Source organism: Triturus cristatus, chromosome 3_1, assembly GCF_964204655.1.
Source record: "Triturus cristatus chromosome 3_1, aTriCri1.1, whole genome shotgun sequence".
Lineage (NCBI taxonomy): Eukaryota > Metazoa > Chordata > Amphibia > Caudata > Salamandridae > Triturus > Triturus cristatus.
In genome coordinates, this window is record NC_140583.1 from 246,208,076 (window position 1) to 246,231,383 (window position 23,308).

The 23,308-nt window shown below is 46.8% G+C and overlaps 1 protein-coding gene across 2 annotated transcripts in view; it reads left to right on the forward strand.

Moving 5' to 3' along the window:
• Positions 1 to 23,308, forward strand: part of CLK3 (CDC like kinase 3) — a 272,328-nt gene that overhangs the window by 124,803 nt on the left and 124,217 nt on the right. Inside the window, exon 6 of one of the 2 annotated variants that reach the window (XM_085643786.1) lies at positions 18,783 to 18,899. In XM_085643786.1, coding sequence (XP_085499912.1) covers positions 18,783 to 18,899 — 117 coding nt within the window. The remainder of the gene's footprint in view (positions 1 to 18,782; positions 18,900 to 23,308) is intronic. The other variant, XM_085643787.1, reaches the window with a different exon arrangement.

The window sequence follows — 23,308 nt, forward strand, 5'->3', positions numbered from 1 at the left end:
TCAATACTATACGCAGCAGTGTTACCACTGAGACCACTTTCTCTCTTTAGCTAATCCTCATCCTGAGTGATTACATGAATGGTCTTCAACGGGATATACACTTCCAGCAGCTGGGGCTTCCTTTTCTTTTTTATTATATTTTGGGACTATAGGTTAAAACTATGATATTAGAACAAAACAACCAAAACAAGCAATGGCAAAGCCAATAGGACTTGCGTATGAGATTTATCGGCTCCGTCAATGTTTAGCCATGTTGTCTGGCAGCACAGTTGCTGTGCAGCATGGTTGACAGTACATTTTTTTTAAATTGCTATGGTGTGGTGAATGCAGAGCGTGGCAATTTTTTATTTTTTTTTAAACTTTCAACCATGTTGCACGGCAGCCGCAAGACCTAATGGCTTTGCCAATGTTTTTTTTTAATTTACTGCTGACCAGGTAATACACCAGGATGACGCTGAGGAGCAGGGCACAAAAGAGCGTGAGCCGGTGGCAGGCCTTCTGAAAAGAGGTGCCCGACAGCAGAAGGAAGATCGGATGTTCCTTCATGCCAGAGGCAGACGCAGAGATTATGGGGCAGTGGCTGTACCAAAAAAAGAAAAGGAAGCAGGCAGAGTTCATTAGCGCGGCGCGGCCAACTCCATCCTCCGTCTTGGGACACCCATGAAGAGCAAAGGCCGCATATCTGGGGAGGTTGCTTTGGAGTGGAGAAGGAGAGAGGGAGGATAAGCTCGGGTGTAAGCAGAGTGTGTGGAGAGACCAGTGGCACCAGACGCGTGTTGTAGGTTTCTTTATTGGCCTGAGACAGGACTATATTTCAGGGCGTTAAGAGGTACAACCAGGCAGTAGGGATGCAAGAGGACATTGGGGAAGAGCGGGTGTAAGCAACAATATGGGAGCAGGGCGGTAGGGCAGGTTGCAAGCAACGACACAGGCAGGGGAGGACAAGGTGCAAGCAACAACGTGGAAGGAGTGCAGTGGAGTAGGCATCCAACTTAACTGACATTCCGGGAGGGGATTGTGCGAGGGAGCAGCAACACAATGGAAAGCAGGAGGGGGTCGAGCAGCATGAGGGACCGTGGGAGTGTCAAGCAAGATGACGGACAGCGGGAGGAGGATGGTAGTTGTCAGGAAGATGAAAGATAGCAGGAAAAGGGCAGAGGGGGAATGGGTAAGCAACGAAGTGAAGTAGGGGAGATGGACAGTAAAAATACAAACATATGGATTGTAACATCTAAAGTAAGAAAAACAAGTAAACTAAAAGTGACAGTAGAAGCACACTTGACAAGGAAGAGGTAATTGGTCCATGCTCTAGTGAAAGCACAAACAAACGAAGAGAAAATACAACTTTCATGCGCTGACCAATAAGAAGCAAAGAAATGAGGGTGACGACGAAGCCAACCTATGGTAAGCATTCGGCGGGCTTAGAGCCCTTTCCAAGTTTTATTTTAGTTAACAAACGATCTTGCAGGCAACAGCACATGCGCCGCCTCAGGTGAGACATACAAACAACCAAATATCATTGATTATGTTGTTTCATTTGGTCATTGCTGACTCAATAATCAACATAATTCAGCAGCAAGAACACTGAATGGCAGTGATCATAGGGAGTTGCTTAAGAACAATAGAGGCAATCTGGAAAAGAAGACGGTCAAAAACAGAAGGCAAAAATAATTGAGAAGGGGGTGAAAATATTTACTTTTATGGTTTGTTTTAGGCGCAGCCAATTGAAGCGCAGAGTAAACATGACATTTTCGTATTCAGGGCCCGGCCACCCATCCCTCTACACTGCTGCTGCCGGTCAAGCTGGGATGCGGGTAAATAAACTTTAAGTGGTTGGCGGCTTGTCCCATGCCTGCAGCGCTGATGCAGTTAAAAGCAGTTGCAGGGAATGCTGATAAGGTGTCTGTGTACTCACCAGGCCTCGCTACCGGGCTCCGCCGCGCTCCGGGAGTGCTGGCCGTGCTGCCTCCGGGGTAGGCTCCTCCATTCTTCCCGTGCGGCCGCTGATCCGTAACGTGAAACTCCCCATATGTTAATGCCCGGCGTCAATACTGCGCATGTGCCACATTGCACGCATGCGTCTAAGCACGCCACTGCATTTCAGTCCTACCAAAAGGAGGGCACTCTACGTAACAGATGCATCTTTAAAAGATTAAGAGTATACAGGATGCCACGTGTTCTTTGGAGTTCATGACGTCTGCTTTTCATTTATAAATATATTATTTCTTGTAAGCCATATCTACCGTGTAGCGAATAGTAACTGATCGTATTCCAACCTAAATGCCACGTTTGCATATGCCGAAGGGATTCGGCAGTAGCCACGTGCACGGACGTAGAAGGGATCTGCCTTTTGTGCCGCGGCGGAGGCTCGAAGAGTGGCTTGGGAGCTGGAAATGTGGCAGACTGCGGTTCCCTGAGCTGAGCCTTGCTGCCTTTCTCCGAGGTGAAAGCAGAAATGCCTCGGAGAAAGGCAGCGTCATTTTCGGATTCGGGGGCGTGTTCTCCTCTTGCCATTGGCTGGAGGAGATAATTAGATTTGTTGAAAAAAACACGCCCCCGAATCCGGAAAGGACGGGGCCTGATCGGAGTGACGGACCTCTTCTCCAATGGCTGGCCAGCATTCAAGAGGCCAGCCAATGGAGAACAGGGGAGAAGAGGGGCGGGTTCAAGCCCCTCTTCTCCAAGTCATTAAATCTCGGATCGAGACTGCGCAAGCGCAGCCTTCGAGCCGAGACCTAAAAAGGATCCTAGTGGCTCCCACATGGGCGCGGCAACCGTGATTCACAACACTACTGGAACTCTCACTAGTCCCACACCAAAAACTACACCTCTCCCCATCACTGCTAACGCAGAACCATGGAGAGATAAGGCACCCCGATCCAACTCAACTGAATCTCGCGATCTGGTTCCTGAAGTCCTAGAGTTAGGTTACCTTAACCTTATACCCGACTGTATGAACTTCATTACAGAGGACATGCGCCCTACCAACAGAGCTTGCAACGCAGCAAAGTGGAAAAGATTCCCCATTTACTGCACTAACCATCATATCGATCCTCTGGATGCGTCCATCCAGAACTTCATTTGCTACTTACTACATTTGCAAAGATGTAATTTGGCATACTCATCCATACGTCTACATCTAGCAGCACTTGCCGCTTTCTTACAAAACAGACAACAGTTGTCACTTTTTAGGGTCCCAGCAATTAAAGTGTTTATGGAAGGCCTTAAATGAATCATACCTCCCAGATTACCACTCTCTCCAGTGTGGAATCTCGACATTGTGCTTACTAGGCTCATGGGACCCCCATTTGAACCTCTACATAAATGTGAACTTCAGTTCCTCACATGGAAAGTAGCTTTCCTTATTGCAATCACCTCTCTCAGGAGGGTAAGTGAGATCCAGGCTTTAACCATACAAGAGCCATTTTTACAAATGCATCGTAACAAAGTGTTCTTAGAACAAACCCAAAATTCCTGCCTAATGTCATTTCTGCTTTTCTTCTTAATCAATCTGTGGAGCTACCGGTGTTTTTTCAAAACCCGGACTCCGTAGCAGAGAGAGCTCTTCACACCCTAGACGTCAAAAGAACTCTACTCTATTACAAAACAAAACAATTGTTTGTAGCTTTCTCTCCTCCTCATAAGGGTAATCCCATCTCAAAAGCTGGGATTGCAAGATGGATCGTTAAATGTATCCAAATATGCTACCAATAAGCCAAGCGCACATTAACAATTCCCCCTAGAGCACTCTCAACACGCAAACTAGGGGCTTCCATGGCATTCTTGGGGAACATTCCCCAAAAGACATTTGTAAGACAGCGACATGGTCTACAACACACACCTTTACTAAACACTATTGTGTTGACGTGCAAGCCAAGCAACAAGCTTCTGTAGGCCAAGCTGTTCTTAAAACACTTTTTCAAACTACTGCAACAGATACAGGTGACCACCGCTAGGGGAGATACTGCTGTACAGTCTATGCTAAGTGTGAGATCTGCAGCTCATATGCCTCGAACGGAAAATGCTACTTACCAGTATGCATCTGTTCTTGGCATGTAGAGCTGCAGATCCTCACATGAACACCCACCTCCCCGGGACCTGTATATGTTCCAGTACTATCTTACTTAGATATACACACATGGACATCTTTCTTTTCTACTAACTCCATCATTTCCCATCGTGGCGAAAAACAATCTGAGGATGGAGTCGATGCCCATGCGCACTATCGTCCAAGGGAGGAGTCTCCTATCTCGTGACTACAAAGACTTCTTCTAAGACAACAATGTGCAAGCATCCGAGCCCAACACTAGATGGCGATCTAATGCTAAGTGTGAGGATCTGCAGCTCTACATGCCAAGAATAGATGCATACTGGTAAGTAGCATTTTCCTTACATAGTTGGGTACTACTTTAAAAACGCACAACACATCTACCATACTGGACCTCTAGGCAATGTATCCATGTACTGTTTATAGACTACTTTTGTGTTTTTTTTCAGTTATTCCAAACCTACTTTCATAGTTGTTGTACTACGTTTGAAATGCACAGCAGTGCCTCTACCAAAAAGCACAGTGCACAACAAGGCTAGGAACATATTATTCCCAAATCCTTTCCGTTCCTAAAATGGCTAGAGCTCAAATATGCCCGATAGGCTTAGGAGGGGTAAACTAACAAAGACAAGCATTGGCATAGCCAATAAGTCTCGCCTTTGGGACCTTATAAGTATTTAGTTATGTAGCACAATATCCTTGGTGCAACAACATTAACTGTTGAATGGTTAAAAACTTATAAGGTCCCAAAGGCAAGACCTATTGGATATGCTAATGCCTGTTCAATCTGGTGAGCGCCATTTACTTTGAACATTTATACTATGTCACTATCATAGACATAGAAAACAGATCTTGGTTCCAACTTTTGAAAACAGAATTAAAACTCAGAGAAAGTGCACGCAAAATACATACACGTAAAATACATTGGGTAAAATAAGTGGTCATAATAACTAAATTATAAAAACGCATAGTGCATTTAACATAAATCCATTAACTGCAAAGTGCATCATCGGACCACTGAAATATACATGCAATGTATAGAATTGACAATTGTAGTGGAAATGTATCTATTTTATTATATAAGAACATCTGCTGTCGTCATATATCTTAAATTGCGCAAACCCCTTTCGTATAACATTTTAAAATGAAACATGCTGCGTAAACATGAGGCGTCAGGGAGATGGGATTAAGTACAGCTGATTTCTTAGCATAGAAACCGCGCAAGGCTAAGCCCGTAAAACACACTCGTAATTGAAATAAAATGCATGGCTGCTCAATGCCGAGTTAAATATAAACAAGTAGGCGCGGTTGAAGCTTAAGTTCAATAGAACATATGCCAGACTTTCGAAATGTGACACACAATGTGTGCTTATGATCTCAAGTGCCGATCCGTGAATAGCATGTTGAAACAAGCGGGACTGCAAGTCCCATAATGCCTCATTGTAATCGCATGCAAAGTGTAGAATAGGCAATGAAAAGTCCAAAGGCATCTATAGTATGAATAGCGTCCAGACCCGACAACCAAAGCGTAGCCTACAAAGTTATGTTGGTGATCAGAAAAATCACGTGCCATGCAACACACTACAAGTGAATACGCAGCTTCACCACTGAACTCTGGACACGGGCGCCGAGTGGATTCCGGATGGGAAGAAATGTGAATTAAAAAACACCCTAATAGTGTTAATGTCAAGTGTTCTCTGCTGTAGACGCAACACGCAGTCTATGCAAATTCATTAAACTGTAGGGTCGGGGGAGATCTTAGTGTAAAAAATTTACGAGCCAAGCAAACCTCACCATTGGCATTTCTAGTCAGGGGAAAACAAAGACCTTCTCGCCACACACACACATGCACGCTCGCTCGCTATCCTCCCCCATGCGCTGGCTCAGCGAGACCTAAAAACCAGGGGATTTTTCTGAGGCAATAAGCCATCAAATATTAAGACTCGCGGCAGAACAAGCCCTGGATTCATCGCAAACAGTAAATATTTGAGCACAACATATCTACCATGGCACCAGATGCAGCTCACATCTGTAAAGGGTTTCCAGGCAAAGGGACGGAAGGGTCATAAAACCCCCGCCCCTCACTCCACATCTAAGGAGGCGAGGAATTCTTCGGGTGAAACAAAAGGACCCCATAAAACTTGTGCTTATCTCGAGGAAGCGCATTCCTCGAAGGCTCTCTGAAAACTGGCTGGGATGTTACCAGAGCCCTCATACAGATTAAAGAACGCACTAACAAAGGGGGGAAAGGCAGCAGTTGGCCTTCTCTGTAACAGTCCAAACATACAATTTCAGTAAAAGGCTATGCTGGTGCCGCAAGCACGCACTAACACGCGTGCGAGTGCTACATTTACCGCAGCTTAAAAGTAAAGTAACTGCCTTACAACCATTTCACATAGGTAATAAACAAAGGTACAAAACTAGAACAATATTTAGGCAAGCGACTTATTTTTTAAATAGATCACAAAATATTTATTAACAGCTGATACTATATAACACATGGCACACACAGTTGAACGTATTGCCCAAAATAACACAATATTACAGGTACTATGTCAATATTTACCAGTTACTGCGGCAACTTCTACAAATTTAATAAACTTGCTGCATAGCATTGCAACATGCACTGTAACAGAGGAACATCGTACTTCAAGGTGCACATATGCGCAGAATTGCAGCTTTACTTACTGAGCCTCTGCAATCTCTAAGGTGGCGATAGTAGTTAATATTATATGCTAACCTGGTTATACCAGCAAAACCAGGTACACAGGATCAAGGACAAATGCGAGTTTGGATCATACCCAAAATCACATGGCCTAGGCCTACATATAGACAAGTACATAGGGCCATGCACATTTCCCTTAATAACTACCCCCTATAAAGGGCGGGGTAAATACAACATAAGGGTTTACATTTATGCTGCACCAAAAAATAAGCAAAGTATGTAGTGTTTCCAGCTCAAATATTTGGATACATTCCCAAATAACAGTGCACGATAAATTAACCCATCAAGGTATAGTGTTAGATGTGTGTGTGTATGTATATGTGTGTGTGTGTGTGTGTGTATATATATATCGTTATATGCGCACACCATATATAGCTACATATTTCATTGTATTCAGATATATACATATATGTATACATATAACTAGGAGGGAGATACCATCAAGTACATATGTACAGGTGTAAATATATATATATATACGCTCCTGTTGCAAAGTCATCCTGTGCCCTGGGCACCCCCCAACTTTTTGCTGACTGGAACTGGTGGTAACTGACTGACTGACCCTGGGCTCTGCCTAACCAGGGCCAGTGCCAAGCTGAAAGGAACACATTAGAATACAGTTAAAACACCCAACGTACACTATGGTATGGTGGGGTACCCCTGTAATTGGCATGACCTACCCCATAAGCCCCTAGTATATAATGGGGCAGGGGATTGAAACTACCTAGAAGTCCCCAGTACCCTGGGATATGGCATTTTAGAGGCCAGCAGCGTTTTCTGCACTAGCATGTGTGCAGTCCTGAAGCCTGAGGTCAGTTTAAAAGCAGCACTGGGTGCCAGGACTGCTTTGAAACAGTACATTGCTGGTCAAATTAGACTTTGATACTAGGAACACAGTAAAAGGAGATTCTGCAATATTTCTACAGATTCAGAACCCCTAAAGCCTCCCCTAGTTGCACAGGGGGTGGGGTGTCCTGTAGAAATTAGGGAAATACTTATAAAATATGTTTTTATAAGCCCTGGTGCTAGAAGACTGGCCCAAGTCATTTTCCCCATTCCAAACCCCATGGCCCATAGGTTAACATGGTAGGAAGTTAATTATTAATAAATATTGATAGGAGAGGACTAGCCGGACCATTCAAAGACTTCCCAGAATGGTAGTAGTAAATCCAACAATATTGTTGAATTTCTCCTAAAGTGTACATACAAGAAGTTATAAGACTTTCTTGTTTGTAAGTCCAAATTCAGCCTTCCAGTGGTCTGCCCTGATTGGTCCGAGTTAAGTGGATTAGCCAGGCTGCTTTGAAGAGGTGATAAAGGACCACTCTGCTGGGAGGGCAGTGTACTGGTCTACAGGTATGCCAGGCCAGGAGGTGGAGTCGTAAACTATGCTCTTCAAAGGCAGAGGGGAGGCCTGGGTTTCAGTTTCACTCTGACACTCTTGACCAGAAGTCAGGGCTAGGCTTAAGGAAGGTATGTGCAGATGGTAGGGGGAGAGTCCATGGAAATAAGCCATCCCAGGGGGTGTGTTTAGCCTGCTCTTACCTCCTTGATGGAAAATCAGCCATTATGGATTTGGAAGAATGATGCACTCTGGGACAACAAAATGCCACACTCTGCAGGATGTGGTCATCACTATGAGGAGTTACCCTGCTTTCATTGGTCAGAGGTGACCTGTGGCTTGACCCAGAGAATTTTGAATAAGTATCTGAGAGGGGCAGAGCCCTCCAGATCTGCTGCTTGAAACTTACTGAAGCAAGACGTGCCCTGCTGCAAAGTTCTGCTGTGCAAAGACTTCTAAGGCCTGACCTCTAAAAACTGCACCATCTGAAAACTGCAGCCCTGTGGATTACCTTGCGACAAAAGGACTAAGAAGTAGACTCCCTGCAAGCTATAGGTTAAGAGAGCTCACCTGGACATCCCCACAAAGAATCCCCAGCCTGGAGTACCAGTGGATTTGAAAGAGTTTTGTTCAAGTGGATTGCGGAATTGAAGTTTCACACTTTCAAGGACCCTCTCGGAGATTCCAGAACCTTGGACTGTGTGTTGGATACTTTGGGACACGCAAGCAGAACTTCAGAAAGGAGTTCTAACACGACCCGCCTGTTGGAGAAGGCGGCACTGCACAGTGGTGAGATATTCTCCAGACAGAACAGTTTCTAAAGGTGTGTCCCTGTCAGAGAAAACGAAATGACTTAAAGGGGCACTGTTGGTTTCTAAGCCCTAGAAAGTGACTAATCTTTAAAAATTCATATCTCTGGTTCCCTACAGTGGATTCTTTTCGTTTTGGTGTCATTTAAAAGATACAAATATTACATATTTTTATAAATTGGTGCTGGATTTTTATTTTGTGTTGTGTCTTAATTATTTACTGAAATTGTGTTTTTGAATGCTTTACATACCTGTCTTTGAAGTTAAGCCTGTCTGCTCGCAGCCACGTTACCAAGGGTTGAGCATAGGAATAATTTTCTAAGACCTATGCTGGGTCCTATCATGTGTTAGTGGCCTTATAGCCTGTGGCAGACCTACATTTGCCCCTACCAATAACCCAATTTCCAACATTTGGTGCTCAGCGGTGTGGATGAGGACTTGCATTTAAAGCGTACACCTTTCAGTAAAGTGAATTGAGATTGTAAAAATCCTCTAAATTGCCTTAGAACAAAACATTTGAGTTTGATTTTTGGAATTTGGACTAAACTGTTTTTAATCCATGGTTTTGATTTTTCCAACTTGTTCTAAGTCTGTTGTGCCTAGTTATTGTGACCCAAAACTAGGGAACCATGGAGCTGGACCTGGCTAAACTAACCCAGTTCACAGTGGGTGATCTTGGGGTACAATGTAGGCTTAGGGGGCTGCCTGCTTCCAACAAGATTAAGAAGACAGCGTTGCTTAAGTCCCTAACGGCCTGGGCTGGAGTAGCTGAGGAGACGCAAGGGGGGATGGAGGGTGAGCCCCCCCAACCTCACCCGAGAGATGGGTGAGGATGAGACCTCTCCCATTGTGACTAGTGTTAGCCAGGTGAATCAAGGTGGGGGTGGGAGTGGGGAAGGGTCCCTTACTCAGGTACCACTACTGTCCCTTGCAGAGAGACCGCTTCAGGCTCAATTAGAGTTGATTGCCTTGGAGAAGGAGAAATTCGAACTGGCTAAGAGAAGATGGGAGAGGGAGGAGGAGAAGAGGAATGGTGGCAGCGAAAGTGAAGAGGATGTTGAGATGTCCAGGGGTGGTAGATTTGAACCTAAACTTCCCAAGGGCATAGTACCCAAGTACACTGAGGGGGATGACATTGACAAGTGGCTAGCAGCTTTTGAGAGGGCCCTTAAAATGAGTAGGGTCCACTCTAGGTATTGGGGTGCACTCCTGTGGGAGTTGATTCCAGTAGCTGGGAGGGATAGGCTCCTGACCCTGAAGGGAGAGGATGCAGAATCATACCAGCAGATGAAGGCATGCTTAGTCAAGAGATTTGGTCTGACTCCAGAGCAGTACAGGGTAAAGTTTAGAGGCACCCAGAAATTGAGTTCAAAGTCTTCGGTAGACTTCGTGGACATTTCAGTGAAGGCACTGGAAGGCTGGATTGTTGGTAACACAGTTGGCTCATATGAGGGATTGTATAATTTGTTTTTGAAAGAACATATTTTGACTCATTGCGCAGAAGAGAAGTTACGCCAGTATCTAGTGGACTCTAAGATGACAGACCCCAGAGAGCTGGGAGAAGCAGCTGATGAGTGGGTGAGAACCCGGGTTTCCATTCAACACCAGGGGGGTGACCAGAAGAAAGGAGGACAGGTCCCTCCCCAGGGGAAAGCCCAGGGAAAGGAAGGTCAAAACCAAGAGTCCTCCAAAGACCCACAAAAGCCTGCACAAGGAGGGGGGCCCGAACCAACCCAAATTCAAAGGGAGGGGGTATCAGGGAAAGAATGGTAGGTTCTTTGATCCCTCAAAGGTGGGTAAGTGCTTTGACTGTAACCAGCCAGGGCACAAACAGGGAGATGCTGTCTGCGCCAAGAAGCTCCCCCCTAAGGGGCCTTCCACAGGGATTGCCAGCGTCAGTGTAGGGGTGGAGAGTGGTGCCCCAGAGAGGGGTAGTCAGTTGGTGGAAGCAACCTTGGTGTCCCTGGGTGGGGTGAATATTGCAACCCTTGCTGCCTTACCTCCAAACATGGACAAGTACAGGCAGAGGCCTAAATTAAATGGGACTGAGGTTGAGGCTATCAGAGACACTGGGGCTAATGTAACTATGGTCCTGGATGAACTGGTGCCTCCAGAGAGGTTGCTACCTGGTGAGTTTCTCCAGGTGACCTATGCAGACAGCACTACCAAACTCCATCCTATGGCTGTGGTGGATTTGGAATGGGGAGGTATGACCGGCCCTATGAAGGTAGCTGTGTCAAAGGTGCTCCCAGTCCAGTGTTTACTGGGCAATGATCTTGAAGCCTCTGTGTGGTCAGAGGTGGAGAGAGGACTCCATATGAAAATATTGGAGATCCCTGAGTGGGTATGTGCTGTGACTAGGTCACAGACTAGCCAGAAGGGAGGGGCTGGACACTTGGACCCTGGAACAAAGGGCCAAGCATCCAAGGACAAGGGCACTGGGCCTGGTGAGCCAGCCCAGGGAACTCTAGAGGTGCAGGAAGAATCTAACCCTGATGGGGAGGATCTGGCCTCTGAGGGAGGGACTCCATCCCAGTCAGAGCTGTCAGATTTGGCAGAACTGACCGGAGCAGGTGGACCCTCCAGAGAGGAGTTCAGTCAGGGACAGCGTGACTGTCCCACCCTAGAGAGCTTGAGGCGGATTGCTTCTAAGAAAGAGGAGGGGGATGACGGTGGGTTTCACAAACTCTACTGGGAAGGTGGACTGCTTTATACTGAGGCCAGAAACCTTGAGGAGGGTCCACCAGGAGGTTGGTGGTGCCCCAGAAGTACAGAGTTCATCCTGACTTTGGGTCATGATATCCCCTTGGCAGGACATTTGGGACAGAGAAGACATGGAACCGGTTGGTGAACCATTTCTACTGGCCCCTTATGTCTGAAAAGGTAAAGGAGTTTTGCAGCTCCTGTATCACCTGTCAGGCCAGTGGCAAGGCAGGGGGCAAGACAAAGGCTCCCCTAATACCACTGCCAGTGGTTGGGGTTCCTTTTGAAAGGGTGGGGATGGACATTGTTGGTCCCCTGGACCCACCTACTGCATCATTGAATAGGTATATCTTAGTGGTAGTTGACCACGCCACAAGATACCCTGAAGCCATACCTCTTAGAACCATTGATGCTCCTGCTGTGGCTAGAGCACTGCTTGGTGTGTTCACCAGAGTGGGTTTTCCAAAAGAGGTGGTGTCAGATAGGGGCACAAACTTTCTGTCCAGCTATCTGACTGCTAAGTGGGATGAGTGTGGTGTCAACTACAAGTTCACCACCCCCTATCACCCACAAGGAAATGGTCTTGTTGAGAGATTCAACAAAACCCTGAAGGGCATGATAAATGGGTAGTCAGAGAAACTCAGGAGGAGATGTGATGTTCTCCTCCCATGCTTACTGTTTGCCTACAGGGAGGTGCCACAGAAAGGGGTTGGTTTCAGTCCCTTTGAGTTGGTGTTTGGACACCCTGTGAGGGGGGCCATTGAACCTGCTAAGAGTCTTTAGAGAAGCCTCTTAAGGAAGCAAAGGACAATGTGCTTGATTATGTGCTAGGCCTGAGATCTAGAATGGCAGAGTACATGTACAAGGCAAACAGGAAACTGGAGGGCAGCCAGGAGCTCATCAAGCACTGGTATGGTCAAAAGGCTACTATGCCTGAGTATACTCAAGGACAGTTGGTGTGGGTGTTGGAGCCTGTGGCTCCCAGGGCCCTCTGTGACAAGTGGAGTGGGCCCTATCCAATCTTAGAAAAGAAGGGTGAGGTTACTTATTTGGTTGACCTTGGCACCCCCAGGAACCCTCACAGGGTCCTGCATGTGAATAGAATCGAAACCCCACCATGACAGGGCAGACATGACCATGTTATTGGTCACTGATGAGGGTGTGGAGGAGGAAACTGAGCCTGTGCCCAACCTCCTCTCCACTAATGTGCAAGATAGGTCAGTGGAGGGATTTATACTCTCTCCCAAATTGACAGACCAGCAGCACAGAGACTGTAAGCAGGTGCTGGAGCAGTTTGCTGGCCTGTTCTTTTTGACCCCAGGCATCACGGAGTGGTGTGTGCACCACATTGACACTGGTGAGAGCCTACCTGTCAAAAATAAACTGTACAGGTTGTCTGACCATGTCAGAGCCAGCATTAAAGCTGAGGTTGCTAAGAGTCCATGGGCCAGTCCAGTGGTGCTGGTACCTAATCCTCAGGGGGGACCCAAGGAGTTAAGGTTCTGTGTGGACTACAGAGGTTTGAATGTGATCACAAAGACTGACGCTCACCCTATACCTAGAGCTGATGAGCTCATTGATAGGTTAGGGGCTTTTGATTTGACTTCAGGTTACTGGCAGATTGCCCTCACTGATGGAGCAAAGGAGAGGTAAGCATTCTCCACACCAGAAGGACATTATCAGTTCAAGGTAATGCCCTGTGGATTAAAGAATGCACCTGCCACCTTCCAAAGGTTGGTGAACAGGGTCTTGTCTGGGTTGGAACAGTTCAGTGCAGCTTACTTGGATATAGCTGTATACAGTTCTACCTGGGGGGGATCACTTAAACCACCACCTAAGGGAAGTGCTTCAGGCCAGGCAGCAAGCAAGCCTGACTATTAAGGCAAGCAAGTGACAAACAGGGCAGAGTTCTGTGGTGTACCTGGGCCACCTGGTAGGTGGGGGCCATGTACAGCCTCTCCAAGCTAAAATCCAAACTATTTTGGTGTTGTATTTTTTTTGTGTGCTGTGTTTTAAATATTTACTGAAATGGTGTTTTTGAATGCTTTACATACCTGTCTTTGAAGTTAAGCCTGTCTGCTCGCAGCCACGTTACCAAGGGTTGAGCATAGGAATAATTTTTTAAGACTTATGCTGGGTCCTATCATGTGTTAGTGGCCTTATAGCCTGTGGCAGACCTACATTTGCCCCTACCAATAACCCACTTTCCAACAGCTCCCTTTAACATTAACACACAGCATTATGCCGATGTTAAAGGGAGTACAGGGTTTTTTCTACAGAGCACATAACGGCCTCTTTTTAAACTCAGTCACACAAGACTTTAAACGCATTCCAACTCCCTCCACCATGCACCACTGCGGTGCTTCACAACCCGGTTTCGCAACAAGCATAATTCCCCAGACCGCACCAAGAGGGGATCTGCCCATAGAAGTACTATACATGTTTCTTACATACACCGGTCAACTTCTAATAAGGGAATAGGTTTTCACTCTAAAGAACTTCCTATCCCCTAGATAACAAATGCATATCTAAAAACGCTATACAGCTTCATGTACATAAAACAGCACATAGGTATTACACAAGAAGGTGTTTACCACAATATTTATAACACAATAAGGTGTTTACCACAACAACAGAGGCAAGTTAGTTTCATCACACACACGTTTATTGGGCATGGCGACCCCAAAAGGTGAGAGTCAGCTCCTACCACGGAGACTGATCTTCACACCATAAGGGAGCAGCAGGCAACTCTTCAAGGGGAGTTGACCGCGACTTCCAAATCTACCACATAAGGCCGGCAATTCAGGTTGACCGCGACCTTACAGGACACCGTAAGGGAACCGGGAACTTCTTCTATAGGAGTTGACTTCAAGTTTCAAGGCTATCCCATATGACCGGCTACTGCGGTAGACCGCGGCCATTAAATTAACAACATAAAGTGGGGGGGGGGTTAACACCCTGCCACCACATAAAACACCTATGCACAATAAAAGGAAAATCTTAAAACATGCATAGACATACTGTATAACAAATCAGGATAACAGCACAAAAAAAGAACGCTCATACCTCACATCAGGTCCGCCAGATAGGGCCGCCTACTCAACAAAATGTATTCCTAACGATACAAAAAATAAAAAACACAGCCCTTTACGAGGTTGTTTTTCACTTACAACAGCTATTAACCTGCATAAAGGCAGATTGAGAACTTTACAAACTGCATTTTAGAAAGCTGCCTTACTAAGTTATAAAGGGTGCACACAGCCCATTCATTTGTTACTGTATCTCTCCCTTACATATTATCACAAGGGTGCTCAATACCAATAAGGGTATGCATTAGCCCACGAAAACATGGAAGCCCATTAGCAAACAGTCTATGCTGCAAAACTATTCTTACAGGTAACTGGTTCGTTACTTTTCAGATGACTTTTTAAGTTACTTTTTCTACTCATTGTGATATGCCTAGATATCACACTGGGACATTACCTAGAGAAAAGGTAAGTAAAATTAGTTTTGCACAGTTGTAGTTTTTCAGGTTTCCATGCAAATCAATTCCACACTTACGTTTTTCAGAGAAAAACAGTCAATGTATTCCTATGGAGAGAAAGGAAGTTAATGGTTACCAGGTAAGTACTCGGTCTTCGGGGTTGAGTTTCTGGGGTTGGAACAAGAGTTCCCCCAGGGTCAAGGATGCACTCTCAAAACACCCTCAGCGGCAGTGCTGAGGCCCAATGTTCTCCATTGGGGATAGGTGGCCTCCGGTTGGCGGCTGCTTAAGAGCAGGCCACTGGGTTGTGGGAGCAGAGCTCCTGGTGTTAGGCTCAGGGCAAAGGGGATCCTGTTTAGCACACAAAGTGCACCTGCCGCAGCGTGGGGGCGGCTGGGTGCAGGGTGCTGGTTTTGAGGTCGGGTGCCCTGTTGCATTCAATGGGGATTCTCCGGTTTCAACAGAGATTGCAGTCTTGGGACATAGATCTTCTGGAGGTGACCACTAGTTGGGAGAGGTAAGTTGGGATGCTGGGGCACCGTCGGTTGGGCCACCCTAGGCCGTGGGACTAAGGGTGCAGGGGTGACTTTCGGCATTGTGTTTTCCTTACCAGCTGCGGTCAGGGAGACACTACAGAAAGAGGCTGCAGTCGTCGCTGGGAGGTTCTAGGCAGGTCAGAGATCACCAGATCTCCGGTCAGGATCGCCAGGGAGACCTCCTTGTGTTGGGCCACTTGAACTCGGGCCATGGGCGTCGGATGCAGTGTTGCAGACTCGCGGATTTGGCCAGAGCCAGAGTCTGTTGGTGAGCAAACCCTTTGCTCACAGGAGACAAAGTCTTGGTTTGGGAAGGCAGGGCAGGTCCTCGGGTTCTCGAGGTTGCTGGCTGCAGGACACACCACAGTTTCACTACTGCAGGTTCGAGGTGGGACTGGGTCCAAGTCAGTGGGTGTCCTCTTCCTCTTAACTTTAGCATGGCTTCTCCGGTCCTTCTTCTTAGTCGATTCTTGTTTGAGAAGACACGATTCAGGGGTGCCCCTAAATACAAAATTTAGGGGCGTTATAGGTAAGTAAAAGGTTGGGATCAATAGGTCCCTTCCTTGGGGTGGATACACCCCCTATTATGCCACCCTCCTGTGAGAGGGGGGCATATGCTTCACTCTGGTTGGCTGGGTCCCTCCATCTGCAAGATTGCGGAGACTGAGAGTTGTCCTTCACCTTTCCTCCCCCACCTGTGGGGTGGTGTTGGCAAAGGTGGGCACAACCTTGCTGGAAGCAGCAAAGGGCCTAGGGAAGCTCACAAAGGCGGCAAGCCTTTGAAGCTTCAACTTCGTGGACCCTACCCAGCCTGGGAGCAGGATTGGCACCTCGTTCCAGGATGTGCATTGTTTCAGACCCCCGAGAGCAGCAGGCTCTTGACCCAGGGGTTCAGAAACCTGGCTGGTGGTGGCAGCTGCTGAGCAGCCACTCAGCCTGGACACTAGTGTTAGGTCGTTTTACAGGGGGCATCTCTAAGATGCCCTCTGTGTACATTTTCCGTAAAGTTCAACACTGGCATTAGTGTGGGTTTAATGTGCTGAAAGGTTTGATACCAAACTTCCCAGTTTTCAGTAAAGCCATTATGGGGCTGTGAAGTTCGTAGTGAAAAACTCCCAGCACCATATACTCTCACCACTGCCGCCAAGATGGCGGGACCCAGCCAACCAGAGGGAGGCTTATGCCCTTCTCCCACTGGCATAATCTGGGATGTACCCACCCCAAGGAAGGGACCCGTTGGTCCCAACCTATGCCTACCTGTTAGTCCCCTAAATTTAGTATATAGGGGCAACCCTGAACCTTACCTCCTCAGACAAGAAGAAACAAGATGGAGGACAGAAGAGCTGTGCTGAAGAAGAGGAGGACACCAACCGACTGGGCCCCAGCCCTCCCAGCCTGTCTGGACCGACTACAGTGACCCAGAGGACCTGCCCTGCCTTCCCAAACCAGACTTTGTACCGTTAAGTCGATAATATTGTTTTATCCCATAGGACTGCATTGAACTGCTTTCTTGTGAAAATTGGTGGAGTTGATTTGTATGAAACTCTAAAATTGCAAATATACAAAAACTGATTTACTTACCTTTTGTCTTTTAAATCTCTCAGTGTGATATCTAGGCGTATCACACAGAGTAGAAAAAGTAACTTAAAAAGTAATCTGAAAAGTAGCCTAAAGTAATCTGAAAAATAATTTAAACTGCTTTGCAAACATATTACTTACCTGTAGCCAACACAATTACATTCAACTGCATTCAAACTGTATTTACCTGCATTATTCTTGCAAAGTGTTTTTATACTTTCCTGTACCATGCCTGGCTTGGTTCTAGAAAATAAAATACAAACTAAAAAATATTTTTTATATAAACAAATTGGTCTGAGTGGTCTTTTTGAGTGTGTGACATCATTTATTGCCTGAGTGTGTACAATAAATGCTTAACACTACCCTCTGATAAAACCTTACTTCTCTCCCACACTACCACAAATCGAGAGTAAGGTATCTGATTTTACCTCTGCCTACCTTTGGGGTCTCACTGGACTCTGTGCACACTATACCTTACTTTGGTATAGTATATACAGAGCAAGCTTCCTACAATTATTAACTCTAAAGGTACTTACCGGATTCCGATGAGCTTGGTATCTAAATTCATATAAAAGTATGTGTTATTTTTATCGGATTTGTTTGAGTGTGGTCTCACTCACTGCCTTTGTGTGTGTGTAATGAATGCTTAGCACTACCCTCTGTTATGCCTAACTGCTCGCCTTTGTGCTTCTGTAATTCCTTTGTGGTTTGCCTGGACTCTTTACAAAGTGTACCTCTTTGTGGTCCACTATATAAAGAGCCAGCTCCCTACAGGGAGGACCAGGTGTGGATGAATGGAAATGGGCTAGCCTTTAGCATGCCATCAGTGCATTTGTCTGCACTGCAGCTGCCATTAATTAGGTCCTGGTAGGGGGAGGAGAGATGTCACTTTCTGAGCAAATGGATGATAGGAAATCCGGTGATGTCCCTTCTTTTGCAGATGGTTGATGAAAATCCCACCCGTGTTTTAGAAAGATGCACCTACTTAGATTTGTTTGCTTGTCTTTCCTCAAATGACTCTTAGGGTTACATTTTGTCTTCCCTTTTATATGTTCAATTCCCAGAAATTAATCTCCTCCTTTCCTGTTATGAAAATGGTTTCTCTTTTAAAATTTTACTAGATCCTTTTCTGATCTGTTATGCCATACTGACCTGATTATTTCCCTGACGTTTTTGAGCTGGAACATACTGTGATGTGCCTTTAAAAACATTGACACACACACACACTTAGATTTACTAGTTTTTAAGTGGTGGCTGGGCTCCTGGCTTTGCCTTACCTTTATCATAATGTTACTGATAGTTTCCAAGTTGTGGCATGGATGCAGTATGGGGTGTACATTTTCAGATGATTAAGTGCCCTCAAGAATGCTTTTCGCAACTTGTGGATTTCAAAAACATGTTCAGCCTTTATAATCTGCCAAATTGCTGTCAAGCTGACCTATCTGCAAATTTTGTTTAATTGTTTCTTGTTATTCCCAATTGCACTCTGTTTGCTTCCTGGTACTGTACCATCAGTTCCTGCTCACACTTTCCCCTTTTCTTCTCTTTTCTCCTTAGTAGTAAATCCCGTATTGCTCTCAAGATCATTCGAAATGTAGGCAAGTACAGGGAAGCGGCCCAATTGGAAATCAACGTCTTGAAGAAAATCAAAGAAAAAGACAAAGAGAACAAATTGTAAGTTGTCAGTCAGTGACTTTGTCCCATCTCTTCAGCCTTGACCAGCGTGTTGGGTACATCACAGTAGGTTTCACTACTAGTTGTTTTGTTGAATGTTTATCATTTTATAGATGACCCAGTCTAGAAAAGGATATCTTGCACTAGTTATCCAGAATGTTGTCAAATATTGGGACGAAAGACCTCTGCTTCTCTTGGAAAAACACTATGCCTCCCACTCTTCAACAAGCAATTTCACAGCTTTGATCTGCATTGGCATTGAGGACCTGTAGCATTGACTGTCTATTTGAGATTATGAGCCTGCACTGTCCCCAATCTGCTTATACTTTTAGAAGGGGGCTGGGTGGTCTCTTTCCCAGTCCCAAAAGGACCTGGAGATGGTGTGTAATCACTCCCCCTAGTGAAATACAGCTAGTACATAGAAAACTAGTTTATTTAGAATGATCTGTGTAGCCCATAATATTTTGAAGCTATTGACAGTCCATATTGAATCCTGTTCCTAACCTCCACTTCCTAGTGGGAACTAGTGAAACTACTGGGTGTTTCTGGTCCTGTAGGCATCCTTGCTACTGAAGAATTAAGATGGACCCATGTAGAATTTAAGATGCAGGACCTTGAAGTTAAAGTATCTTCAGGGGCCACCAAGTGCTAACTTACATCTACATCTGCTAGCCATTAAAGACATTACCTCAGTTGGACTGGTTTTTAGACTTCAGTGAAATGTCACGATTAGACACTAGTAACTACCATTAAGCTTTGGCATTGGGGCTGAAGAGACTGTGAACGGTGGCAATTACCTTATTGTGTGATGGATTTTTGAGACTAGGGTTCATGAACTTAATTTTTTCTTGCTTAAAACTCAGCAACTGGGGTTTTTAACCCCCCGCCCCACCCCGAGTGATTCAGCCGGGCACCCAGAGCTGGATTAGTGCTAGTACTTAGTAGTCCAAAACCAACCTATTTGTAGACTTAGGACACGCGGCTGTGGGAACTGGGCTCCTGGTCACTTACTCAGGGCAAGTGGGGAAGTAGATTAGGATAGAGGTTGCACTTCCAGGGGCACTCGGGCAGCTGCATGCAGGGTGCTTTTGAGCCGTTGGGCGCTCAATGTATTTAAATGGAGAAGCTGCAAGATGAACAAAGGCTGCAAGCTCGAGGACAGAGATTCTTCAGGTGCGACCACCACTTCGAGCGGTAAGTTGGGAAGCTGTAGGTTAGGTGGGCACCCAGGAGTTGGGCACAGGGGGCCGCAGGGCGCCGGGTGCAGGGGTGCCTTTTGGTGTCGGGAAATCTTACCCTCGGCTGGTCGGGGTTGGAGGGGTCCCTGGATCTGAGGCTGCAGGCGTCGTCAGGAGCGTCGAGTTGGGTCCTTGGGTGATGGATTCGGGGTCACAGTTGCCGGGGGGACGTCCTCGTGGTATTTGTTCACTCCAGCACAGGCCAGGCCTGGCGGGTGCAGTGTGTGCAGGGTTCGCGGTTCCTGGCTGATGCCAGGGGTCAGTTACTGCTCGTGGGAGTCACAGGTAGTTAGTCACAAGGCAGTCAGGTCCTCCGGGGTTTTTGAGGTTTCTGACCACTGGAGATGCCGGGGTTTAGCAGGAGCAGGTTCGAGTGTGACAGGCCGGTAGGCCTGAGGCCAAATCAGTTGATGCCTTCCTCTTGTTAGCAGCTGCACGACAGGTCTTCTTGTTCCTTGATCTTCTTTCATGTGTCGGAATCTGGATCTGAGAAAGGAAGGTTCAGGGTGCCCCTAAATACTAAATTTAGGGGCGTTACAGGTAGGTAAAGGGCAGAGACCACTGGGTCCCTGCTCTGGGGTGGGTACACCCCCTATCCTGCCACTCTCCTGTGGGAGGGGGGCAGTGGCCTAGTCCTAATTATGCAGGGCTCCCCATCTTCAAGATGGCGAGAGCCCGGAGATGTGCTTCACCTCGCCTCCCCCACCTGAGGGGTGGGGTTGGCAGAAGCTGGCACACCCCCTGTCCTTCCTTGGGGTTTCCGGCCTGTCTTCCCGCCAGAGTGGGGGTTTAGAACTGGTAGGGGCCAGTTGCTGAGTACAGCAAGTGGCCTGGAAAAGCTCACCAAGTCGGCATGCGTTTGAAGCTTCCCCTGCCCATCTGGGGGAGGATACCTAGCACCTCGCCCAGGATGTGCATTGTTGCAGGCCCAGGAGAGATTATGGCTCTCTACCCAGGGGTCCAGCAACATGTCTGCTGTGTGGCAGCCTAGGCAGCCCCTCAGACAAGATGTGGATTGTAGGTTAGGTTCAGTGGGCATCTCTAAGATGCCCTCTGTCGTGCATTGTACATTAAATCCTGCACTGGCATCCGTGCGAGTTTAATGTGCTGAGAAGTTTGATAACAAACTTCTCAGTCTTCAGTGGAGCCATCATGGAGCTGTGGAGTTCGTGTGGACGATCTCCCAGCACCATATACTCTTAAATGGCAGCACTGCCCTTACAGTGCCCAGGAATGGACCTGGGTACTACAGGGGCACAGGGCTCATGCTCCTTTACCCACACCACTGGCATAGGGCACCCAGCTAGAGGGGTGGCTGATGTATGCCAGGGCAGTGTGTGTGGTGGGCATGGCACACAGGGATGTGTGCCATGTCGACTCAGTTTTGTTCTATACCCAGACACTCAGCCTGCAAGGGCAGTGCGTTTGTGTCAGGGTACAGGGCCTCTAAGGGTGGCACAATAAGTGCTGTAGCCCTTAGGGGCCTTCCCTGGTCACAAGGCCCTGGGTACCTAGTGTAACATTTACCAGGGGGGTGACATGTGGCCAGGGTTTGCCAATTTGGGTTTAGGTTTCAGCACAGTTTTTAGTGAAGGAACATAGGCCCTGGGCACCTGATTGACGGAGTGTGCCCTGGGCTCCTGCCAAAGTACATTCAGCAATTCAGCAAAAAGTGGGGGCATACCATGCAAGAAAGATGGCACTTTCTCACACGCTGTGGAGTTCGTAATGACAAACTCCCAGCACCATCTTACTTACAATGTCTAAGAATGGCCTTAGACACTGTAGGGGTACAGGGCTCATGCACCTGTACCCTCACCACTGGTATAGTGCACCCAGCTGGAGGGGTGACTGATCTATGCCAGGGCAGAGGGTTGTAGGCATGGCACATATAGATGTGCCATGTCGACTCAACATGTTGTTCTGCACCAAAACACGCAGCCTGCAAAGGCAGTGTAAGGGTGCAGGACCTATAAGGGTGGCACAGTAAGTGCTGTAGACCTTAGAGGCCTTCTCTGGTCACAGTGCCCGTGGTACCATTTACCAGGGGCTGACCTGTGGCCAGAGATGCCAATTGGGTTAGTTTTGGGGTAAGAACAAAGGCCCTGGGAACGTGATTGGCAAGGACCCAGGGTACATCAGGTGAAAGTTCATCAGTAGTACGGCAGAAAATTGAGGGGGGGGGGGGGTTACTGCAACAGAAAACCACTTTACTACAGTAATAGTTGGGTGTTGAAATAAAGTGAAAACACGTGTTTAAAAAACAACAAATCCTTTACATTTACCAATTACAGTTTACTGAGAGCTATAACTTGCACTCTGCCATGCCCTGCTAATGACCCCACACATTACGTCACTCATGATTTTTCAAATTAAATCATTGACATCAGTGATAACATCATAGTCATATACACTAGATAATTACTGAGCATACAAGATAGCACGGGAATAGCTTAAGCCCTTGACACAACTGCAATTGTGCCTTTTAATAGTTATACGATGCACAGTGTACAAATCACCCAAGTTTTGGGTGTAAGAAGTTCGAGGCATGTGGGCTGCTGAATTCATATCTGTGCATAGATCACCGCCTAGTCTTGGGTCCGGATGATTGCACATTGTTGTCCTGGAAGAGTCTTCGAAGTATCACGAGATAGATGGCTCCTACCCTGGACTACAGTGCGCATGGGCATCCTCTCCATCCTCAGATTGTTTTTTTCCGCCATTGGGTTCGGATGTGCTTATCTTAGCTCAAGTTAGGAAAACTTTCTTTAAGGCCAAAAGCCTTTAGATATCGTCGGTATTGTTTGCGTTCGGTATCGATAAATTATTATACTTGTTCTTGGACTTATTCACCCTTCTCGGACCGAGTTTCGGTCCGAACATCGATCGACGTTCGAAGATGGAATCGAGGACTCCCTTCAAGAGATGTCCTCTATGCCACGCAAAATATCCACACGTTGATGTCCATCCGGTGTGTAACAAATGTTTATCACCGGATCATGATGAGACCAGGTGTATGGCCTGTGCCCGGTTCCGGTCAAAAAAGACCCTTCGGAATAGACGAGCGGCTACATTGGAGGCCAAACAATCGGCACCTAACCCGGTTAACATATTCAGCACCGAGGATGAAGAAGTCGACAGCGTCGAAGAGGTGGAATCCCAATATGATGA